The sequence below is a fragment of the Pecten maximus genome, unplaced genomic scaffold, assembly GCF_902652985.1.
Source record: "Pecten maximus unplaced genomic scaffold, xPecMax1.1, whole genome shotgun sequence".
Taxonomy (NCBI): Eukaryota; Metazoa; Mollusca; class Bivalvia; order Pectinida; family Pectinidae; genus Pecten; species Pecten maximus.
The window spans coordinates 29839-41023 of NW_022983054.1; the positions used below are offsets into that span (position 1 = coordinate 29839).

At 36.8% G+C, this 11185-nt stretch overlaps 1 protein-coding gene across 1 annotated transcript; it reads right to left on the minus strand.

Moving 5' to 3' along the window:
- Nucleotides 1-6140: 6140 nt before the first annotated feature.
- On the minus strand, nt 6141-10350 carry LOC117321375. Its single transcript, XM_033875818.1, has 2 exons — nt 10252-10350; nt 6141-7684 (listed from the first exon to the last, which is right to left on the minus strand). The coding sequence occupies exon 2, from the start codon at nt 7653-7655 to the stop codon at nt 6738-6740; it is 918 nt and encodes a 305-aa protein (XP_033731709.1). The 5' UTR covers nt 7656-7684; nt 10252-10350; the 3' UTR covers nt 6141-6737.
- Nucleotides 10351-11185: the final 835 nt, after the last annotated feature.

Consider the following 11185-nt stretch of genomic DNA (forward strand, 5'->3'; position numbering starts at 1 on the left):
CAACAAACATTGCCGCCGGGCACTTTTCAATGTGAGGAGCTTTCTGAACTAGTTAGCCTTTCCTTTACTTTTTAAGGGTGCCAATCAAAAAAAAACTTTACGAATATCAAATGTTGGCACTATCAATTCACGTCAAAAACGAAGTTGCCACATAATCATAAGTGCCGTTTCAATACGATAATGCGTTTGTCAACGTCGTCTGCTATAAACGCTGATCTGGCAGATTAAATACGGAATATGTTTTAAACTAATTTTCCTTTGAATCTTTATCATATACGGACAGGAAGCCATTCATGTATCAATTTCCAACCCATATTAAGAAAACAACGCAAATGCAGTCGATGAAAGCATAACCATTTATATGGAATCACTAGAGTATTTCATTACATTTGGTTTGAACCTCGCCTCTTTACTTCTAAATCATATACAAAAGATAACAACTCGTGGTAACGGAATTCATTACAGAAAATTAAAATAGTATAAAGTGATCAATTCAGCGAAAAGACTGCAGGGAACAACCAACCAATTGAAAAGATATATTTTTGAAACAGCCCCTGTGTATAGAACGTTGAGCCAAGGATAAAATGTCTGGCAGCCACTGATTGGCCAGTATGTTATGAAGTGAGAACATAGATATGTAGTCTGATAGGTAACTATGAATAAGAAATGTTGATATAAATTTCGTAAGTCCGATTGTTTTTTTTTCCCAAAAGTTCACGTAATAATAGTAAACATTTAAGATGTTTGAGAATTTTTACTGCGAAATTCACCTATTTTAAAAATGGCTACCCTGGAGAAAATTTGATCTGAAGGACCCAACTTTTTTTTTTTTTGATTAGGTGTTATATCAGACCCTAAACTTTTGTTATAAACCATAATCGTCATATTCAATTCAAGAATTTGAATGAAATAATCCAAAACTAAACCAAAACTAAAACTAAAGTCTATGGGAAAACAATTGGTTGGTTGGTCTCTATAGCATTTTTGTACAATTAATGAAAAGTTTGATTTATTTTCATGGATATTGTAATATAGTTGATTGCACTCCTTAACCGTTACAATGATAAATGAATACCACATCCGTTTTACAGTACCATGTACCCTTAATTGTCATACCGTGTATTCTATGTTTTGTATCTCTCCGTTATACTGTATAATATATACGTACCGTATTACTCCGTACCTTGTTCCTCTGTATGGTTTGTGTTCTGTATCGATAACGACTTTTTTAAATAATGTGCTGATACAGCATAAAAACCTGTATTTGACTGATAATTGTGAAGGCTATCTACCTACTACAGCCGATAACCGACAAACATCGGCCGCATTATCACATGTCAATAGACTAGATATACTGTATATCACTTAGATTTCGCGGATACTTTATTTCGCGACCTGACATGTATCTCAACTGTCATATTCGCGAATACATGATTTTGCGAACGCTGATTTAGAAATGACTTTTAATTCGCGAATGATGACCATGGACGTTGTAAGACTCCTACATCGGTAACCGATAGCTTCACCGCCATCCAAAAATGTTATTGTTTTTATATATGATCGCGAGGAATTTAAATTCGCAATTGACTCTCCTCGCGTATCAACACGAAGATAAATCCGATGCGAAATAAAAATATTTTACAATACATGAGGTATTAGATTACCAGACTAGGTGTTTTCTTGGTTCTTTGCGATGTTTTAAAATTATGTAATATTAGTAAGTTTTGTTGATAAAGAGGTATAGTCGTTTTCCGCTTATCCTGACCTAGGCCACGTGCAGCGATGGTCTTGGCTAAAAATACAGGTAAAATATCACGTGACCCCAGTAATTCCCACAGTACCAAAATAGATCGTCATGGTCCATTGGCGCACTGGTGTTGTGAACGGATTATGAAAATAAGTATAATTGACATGTTAAATAGGAATTTTGTACTACTTATCCATGTATGCCTGTGGTCGACGCTGCAGTTCATTTACATTTTACTTTGAATGATATAGAGTAAATCTGTTATGATTTCACTCTATTTGTATGCAAGTGATATTTTTCTTAACATTTATATCTATGCATTTAATGTTAAGTAAAAAAATCTTTCAAATATGACAATGAAAAATTAAATAGTATTTTTTCTCAGAAACATAGCAAAATATGAATAAAATACATCTTGGTGATTCGAACTCGGAACCGTTGGCTTGCTAAACGATTATTCTACCATATGAGCTATGCGGACTCACGGGATGGTGAACTTTTATGTTATGAGTTATAGTCAGTTTAGTTAATACGAAAATTAAAATATTTTATCCACTACGTTGTTCCAATTTTTCGATACCAGCGCATCGGAGGACCACTTTTTAAGAATATAATTTTAGTTGTCTTTTGGTACAAAGAATAAAATAAGACATTGTAAAAGTTGGTCTTCCGATGCGCTTTATGTCAAAAAATGATATGAATGTGGGAACCCCCCCCCCCCCCCCTTTCGAAAGTTGCAAATAGCCAGATGATGCAACTTTACGGTCATTCAATGAAATATCCATTGCAATGATCAAAAGAATTTTTCGCAAATAAGATTGTTTTATATGTTATAGATTTAAGGTCTGTATCCAAAAACTCAGTTTTTAACAATATTTTTGTTTTTGAAAACGGTAACCATTAGGTCGAAACAGGCCAATATGCGCCATACCTCTTTATAACGTTATATCTATGTTCAATGATTATATGAATATTTCTATTATTTCATGGTCTATAACAAAAATCGACCGTCGTTTTATGGACAGACACCCAACTCAACTATAATAAATGTTCTTTTTTTATGTTTTTGCAGAAATCGATAAAATTATGTATGAAATCCTTATGATAGCACTCGTAGGTACCGTACGTGAGGACTAACCTGACGTAATTGTTGGAATCATGGTATTTGTTTTTATCTTGATGAATAATAGTAATTTTTCACTGGGTGTGATGAAAACATGAAGCACGATAAGAGTTGACACTTTTATACTTTTCAAATGTTTCAAAGTTTCTACTTCACGAGATGAACTATTAATGTTTTTCATTTAGAAACGAGAATTGTTCTTTAACATACATTTTTCATCCATTTATATATGCCTATTCACTCCGTCTACTTACTTGCCGTATTAGTATTAATCAGCTGAATAGAATAGTTTCAAATAAGTGAAGGAATTTTTATGAAGTCAATAAACACTACGTGTAATGTTTTAATTTTAGTACTCACCGAGTTTATTTTCATATGAATTTGACTTAAATATAAGGCATTCTTATTCGATTTATTGTTGTTATTATGTTATAAATAAACGTGTCATTAGTCAATGAACCAATTCCAGATTGACCCTGTTTTTTTCTGTTTCAAACATATTTTATTGATAAATCAATGGGAATTAAGCAACAGGCATAGCCAATATAAGCTCTCTACCTAGCTTTCAGTATATAATGAATGAAAATTAATAGATATTGTAAATGAATGGGGGAATATGAAAAAAAAAAGAAAAAAAAAACCTAGACAATTAGAACACATACATACTTTCTCATACACACAAACACACATTATACATTCACAGACATTGCATGCATGTAATTATATAATTGTTATTAAAACTAATTTTATATATTTAGAAGATACTATGAGCTGGTGGGCATTATCATATACCATATACTTACACTGTGGTTCAAAAACAACAGATACTAAGAGTACTAGTGTTATTTTGGTGTTACACAATAAATACAATACTTAAATATATTATGTCATAACTTTTAAATTAGTTATTTCATACTACATGTATACGTATATACCTTATGCATCACGACCACATACAGTCCACTGGCAAGTGATGTCCAGTAGTCAATCAACACAGGTAATTATTTTGTATATAATAATATCATAATAACATAATTTTACCAGCCATTACGGGTTAATACTATTATTTCAACATCATAAAGTATACTATAACACCATCAACAATTTATAATAAATATACTTCTAATTATAGGTCTATATCAGCTATTTGAACCGTTGTGTAGCAATAATGTACTATGCACACACTCAAACAAATCCTGGATCTGTACATGATTAAGTTCTTGATTGCCATTTAGAATTATATCTGAAGACATTGCATTTATAAAGTCTATATCAATTAATGTAAAATCTTGAAATAGAGTTTGTCTAGCATCAGTAAAGCGAGGACATTCAAAGAAGAACTGGTAGGAGTTTTCAATTCTGTAACCACATGAACAATTTGAAGTATTTTTCAAATGATCTTTAAACAGATCATAATTTAGCTGACTCACTCCATTTCTGAATTGACACATTATTATATTAACTTTTCTTGACCCTGTTATTAGGCCTCGACCTGTTTTATTAATTATCTGGTTAATATGACAGAACCTGGCCTAATAACATTGTCTGAATATAAATGGCTGATCGATGGCCGTGTAATATAAACATATTTCACATTTTTGTCCGGACCATTTCCGCTACCTAGCCAGCTTTAAACCCCCAAACCATTTCCAACCCCCGATGACCATTCAAACTCCCAAACAAGTTCCGCCAACTTGAGACCATTAAAGTCAAGAACCAGGTCCGCCAGCTGTTGTCCACTAATCTCTCTGACATGACCCGCAACCTGGCGTCCATTAAACTCCTGGATCAGTTACGCCACCTGGCCACCATTATACTTTCGGACCACTTCCGCCACCTGGTGTCACCTAAACTCTCTGACAAGACCCTCCAGGTGGCGACCATTAAACTCCCGGACTAATGCCGTTTCCTGGTCACATTAAACTCCGTGACCTGGCGGCCAGGTCACAAGTAATCGTAAAGGCCATGGGCAGTCACCCAACCTGGTAATCTGCCGGTCCAGTCTAGCTACACGGTAACGAGCATTTTCGTGTACCAGTACCACAACCATGTCGCTTGAAACTTACAGTTACTCTACCTTGTCACCATTGGTATCCTTGTGTCCATTAAATTTCCTAGAATATTCCCACTCGCTGGCATACGGCATTCTTCCATTACCTTTTCCCAAGTCACCAGTGATATTTCGTCCAGGCCCGTCATGTTTAGTTTTCTCCATGCAAGGTCCCCCTACCAAGTCACCATCAATTCACGGTTATTTCTGGCGATATACTATCTATTTGTATTATAGTATCAACCAACGGTCAATATCTACTTCTATTAGAAATCTTCCACAACCTGTTCACCGGTAATTTCCTGACCAAATGTGTAATATACAAACAGTTTTAAATGATTCTTAAGACATTTGTTTTTAAATGTAAGAATGTAAGAGAGAGTGGGTAAAATAAAAATATAGATATGTTAGTTATGCATTGTGAGGAACCATGATGCATCTAACTCCCTGGTCCCTATTGACGAGGAAAGTAAAATGAATTTAATCTCTGTGGAAATAAAAAAGTGGTTACGATGAAAGTATAAGGGAAACGAGTTCGAATCTCGAATATTTATATTTGTCTTCAAAATATGTTTATACTTTTTGGTTGCAATATCATAAGGTATTCAAGTGTGGTTAACATTTGGTTTGCATACATATATACAAAGAATTAGCCTTTTAAATTGGTCATTATAACATTGTTGTAGAATCGTAAATGTTCTACAGTAATTTTACTGCCTAGTCACGTTACCTGGTCACAGGCTACCCAGTCCCGTCAAATTACCTGTTCACGTGTAGCCCGTCCAAGTCACGCTACCTTGTCACTGGTTACCGGGTCACGTCACGTTGCCTGGTGACTGGTAATCCGATGCAGTCACGTTACCTGGTCACTGTAACACGGTCTATTAATGTTTCCTTGCCACCAGTAACCTGGTCCAGTCACCTTACCTGGTTACTAATAACGCGTTCAAGTCATGTTACCTGGTCACGGGTAACCAGACCCAGTCACGTTACCTGATCACTGGTTACATGGTCCAACTACGCAACTAGATAACTGTTGTTTTTTTTTAATCGAGTGTAGTTTTTCGCCATGCGTGATAGACCAGCTCTCTATATTATATCAAATCCACATATCATTGTGACGGAGAGAGACGGCCACCAGTATCCGATTTACAAGGTGTACATTACAAAACAAAGCGATAAGAAATGAATACATGATTCAAAACAATGACAACAAAGTATAAAATTAAATATAAACTGTTTAATTATGGTTTTCATCACTAATGACTCTGATCACACCGTAGTTAGAAATCAAAATAACGAAAAAAACAAGGGTAATGTATGCTATCTGTTAAAGTTATTATCGAATACAATCTGTCAACCCGAAGCAAATAGCATACATAAACACGGCTGTTTGATCTCCTGATGTGTGGCTCTACATATGACAAAATTCGAGAGACGGTCCAGCTCTTTATATTGAATTTAATTTACAACTTACTGAGACAAAGGAATGTTGCTAATAGTATCCCATCTACAAGTTGATTAACACAAAATCAGACCATAACTTATACACATATACTTCGAACTAATGATATCAAGCACACAATGAAATGGAAATTGGTTGTACCATTAAATAATCATCACAGCAATGGTTTTACATTTCCTTTGATAAAAGGTATAATTGGAACCCGGCAATTTCGGCGATGGTGTATTAGCTGGAGTTGGACATACAATGCTATTATTACTGTTTTAAGTCATACTGTGTCACGATGCACTTCGATTGCTATGGTTACCATACATCTCAAGTGATCTGTTCGTGCTTGTGTATGTTATTAACGTTAGTAAAGCTCAAAGACCCGGATATGGTTGTCATCATAACTAGTGACCACAAACTTATCACCATTTACAGAAATTGCCATTGGATACTTCATCCCTTCCAAGGACGTCAGAAGTTCCCTGACTTGTGACCCGTCCCCAGACATCTGTACGACGTTGTGTGACGTATGACCACATACGTAGATGTTTGCCTCCGTATCTACGTCTATCACGAAGGGATGCCTCACGACGCCAACCTTCATCACGTCCGTGTGACGATTATTAGCCGACAGTCTGGACACCGTGACGTTTCCTGGGTTGTTGCTATAGACACTGACGAGTGTGTCTCCATTTACTGGGTCATGTGTGAGTGAGTAACATTTACTGTTATACTGATGTAACAAGTCAGCCACGCCGTCCTGTGTTAGACTGTATACTCCTCCTCCTTCTGTACCCACGACAAATCTCCCGTCTGTATGTGTTATACCGATGCAGTCCTTACTGTTTGACATCCTGATCTCAGACGACAGGGATAGTTTTGATGCCTCGACTTTCACGACATGTATACCACCAGGTTTGTCGACAGCGACCGCCACAGTGTTGTTGTCCACCAGACACAGATCATTGGGATATCCTCGTATGGACAACTCGTCCAGGAACTGTCCATTGTCTTTAAACAGCTTCAGCTTCCTGTTGGTGTCATCACTTACCATTACTTGATTACATGGAAGGTATACAAGACCACGAGCAAGGCAAGTACATTTATCCGACAGAGTCTTTATGTCGAACTTCCCGATTTCCTTCACTCTACGTCCAAACAAGGGTGATGCTATATCATAATGGTTGTCCAGAATAAGTCGAGGTTGTTTCTCGATGAAGATTGTTTCCGTTGCGTCATCATCAAGGTTTCCGAGTTTCTGTGGGTGTCCACCTTCAGCCATTGTAAGGTTCACGAAGGATATACAGTAACCTGAAAAAGAGGAAATCTCACAACATTATTTTTCCCACACGTTTTACAATTTACTTAGATTCGTATTTGTTAAACATTCATTTTCACTCTTCATCCTGTTATGATTCACAATTCTGTAAACAACAAGAGCAATTGTGTCGCTACAGCATCCAACTTTTTATTTATTTTGGTTTACATTTGATGACATCATTAAAAGAAGATATTACAATTGCCCCTCTCCTAATTCATTCCCTGTAGCCGTCTCCCTTACTAAATCATCCAATTTCTCGTCTCTGTTAATTCTCTTCCTCTCTGCCGTTTCTCACTCTTCTTCCTCTGTCCATCGCTTCGATTCATCCCCTCCGGTGTCCTTATATGAATTCCCACCCTCCCCACTTCCTCTTTCAATCAACCCTCCCCCATAATTCTCTCAATTCATCATCTGCTCGACCCGTCTTCCATTGACCTAGTAGTAAAAATTCTGATGTAACAAATTTGTCTGTGATGACATATCGACCAGGGCTGAGAGTGTGATGAAGATTTATCTGTTTCTACCGAGACTTGCCGGGCCTCATAATCTCTCATTTAATAAACATTTGAATTTTTTGGCCCAGCCCATCAGCCCCGGGGATCAGTCGGGCCCAATAGGTGCATACTAACAAAACGTCACCCCCCGCTGATAATATTAACCAAGTTAGAATGAATTTCACTAGAAACGTAACAAATGATAGTTAAAAATGTGATTTTCCAATATAAACTATAGTAATGTTTACCCCCTTTCTATGGGAAAACTTGAGACCACAGGGTCATGAAATTCACAATTTTGGCAAAGCACCTTAAGAATTTTCTATCTGTGAAGGGTTGTTGATTCTACGATATCTTGAAGTTGAGAAGATGTCTGAAATTTTAGTCAATTTGACCATTTTTGGCCCTACCCATCAGCCCCTGGGGGTCAGTCAAGGCCAACATGGTCATACCATTAAACCGCCATCCCGTGCAGATAATGTTACACAAGTTAGAATGAATTTCACTAGAAACGTAACAAATGATAGTTAAAAATGTGATTTTCCAATATAAACTATAGTAATGTTTACCCCCTTTCTATGGGCAAACTTGAGACCACAGGGTCATGAAATTCACAATTTTGGCAAAGCACCTTAAGAATGTTCTATCTGTGAAGGGTTGTTGATTCTACGATATCTTGAAGTTGAGAAGATGTCTGAAATTTTAGTCAATTTGACCATTTTTGGCCCTACCCATCAGCCCCATGGGGGTCAGTCAAGGCCAACATGGTCATACCATTAAACCGCCATCCCGTGCAGATAATGTTACACAAGTTAGAATTAATTACAATAGAAATCAAACAAATGATAGTCAAAAATGTGATTTTTCTATATAAACCATAGTAAAGTTTACTCACTGCCCATGGGCAAACGTGAGACTCCAGGGTAATGAAATTCAAAATTGTGGTAAAGCACCGTAAGACGTTTCTAACTATGAAGAGTAGTTTATTCTACCATATCTGGAAGTTGAGAAGAATATTTTTGAAATTTTAGTCAATTTGACCCTTCTTGGCCGTACCCACCAGTCACTGGGGGTCGGTCAAGGCCAACATGTCCACACTATTAAACTTTCAGTCCATTGTGTTAATGTTAACCATACTGTTAACCAAGTTAGAATTAATTCCAATAGTAATGAAACAAGTGAGAGTCAAAAATGTGATTTTCCTATATATACTATAGCAAAGTTGACCCCCTACCCAGGGGCAAACGTGAGACCCCAGGGTCATGAAATTCATGATTTTAGTTAAGCACCTTAAGATCTTTCTATCTATGAAGAGTATTTGATTCTACAATATCTGAAGGTTGAGAAGATTTTTGAATTTTTAGTCAATTCGACCCTTATTGGCCCGTCTTTCAGGCCCCTGGGGGCTAGGGTCTATATAATTCACAATTTTGGTTGGCCTTTGGCCATCGAAGCTTCCTGCCATATTTCATTTAGTTTAGAAGAAGTTGAAAATGTAAATTGTTTTGCGGACGACGCATGACGACGGACAAAAGGCGATTAGAATAGGTCACTTGAGACTTTGTCTAAGGCGACCTAACAATGTGCTGAACTAAAGCCACCATATCCTAATAAGTAATATTACACCAGCTGTAAATGAAAACTTTATTTACTTAACAATTACGCAGCAATTTGTATGTCAGTTCCGCACGCAAAGTTCATCAAGCAAATACACCTCACACATGTGTCTCGCACATATAGAAGGCCGTAGTCTTTTCGTTATCTTAGTTATTGATAGGACGTTAAATATTACTAAACAAACCAAGCAAGTTTGTTTTTCAAATTAAATTTATCACACTTGATTGAACAGAATGTAGCGTGTGAGGGGTCATATGGTTGGGGGAAGCCGGAGTCAAAAGGGAAGAGAAAATCGGACCCTGTCTACCTAGGTGAAAGAAACGTTTGTTACAATGTGCTACTGAGCCACCCGTCTAAACTCGGCCAGCATTCGCTTCGTATACAACACTGTTGTTTATAATACAATACGTCTGAGTATCAATGTCATTGTCAGACGTAATACTCACCTTAGAATGCTTTAAACTACGATAAAGCCATCGATCGTTTCAAAGCGACGAGTCATTCCTTTACTTCCTTGTTGTGTATAATATACAGATCACTGGCGGCGGGCGGTATCATAATTCCGGATATGACAACATATGTCTCAATTACCATATTAAATATAATTTCAATAATTTCAGTTTTGCTTACCTCGTGTCTGTATGTATAACGTTAACCTGGTATGTCAATGCTATTCGATTATCTATATAATACCGTAAAAGCAGAAATTCCAAAACAACATTGACAGTTATACCTAAAAATAGAATCAATCCGTTTGGGCTTTTTAAACCCTACGTTATGCGACATGAATTTAGTTTGGTCTACCGGGTTCTCATAGGTCGGATTAACGTTTCTCGAACACAATTCTGTCCTCACCTCTCACTCAGTTCTCACTCCCGATCTCTCACTCAATATTCAGACCCCTCTCTCACTTAATTCCCTCCACGCCTATCACACAATTCCCTCCCCACTTATAACTCAATTTTCACTCCCCCATTTCCCACTCAAATCCCTCCTTACCTATTACACAATTCCCTCCTAACCTCTTTCTCAATTCCAACACAACTTGTCTCTCTAATTTCCATCTTCCCCTCTCTTACTCAATTCCCTCCCCACCTATCACACAATTCCCTCCCCACATCTCTCTCAATTTCCACCCCACATTTCTCTCTCAATCTCATCTTCCCTTTTCTCGCTCAATTTCCACTCACCCTTTCTCTCTCATTTTCCTCTCAAATTATTTCTCATTTGTTTTTAAATTTAAAAACAAATTAAACATACATAAAAGAAAGTGCTAAACGTAACCTACCGTATCATTAATTGACATTCCACAAGTTGTAAATGTTAAATTAATTTACCTTACAAAAAGAAACAATAAGTATATCAAGTCATGTTACCACA

What these genes read in the sequence shown, in the direction of transcription:
- LOC117321375 (XM_033875818.1), bottom strand. Translation starts at nt 7,655, where the DNA reads ATGGCTGAAGGTGGACACCCACAGAAACTCGGAAACCTTGATGATGAC.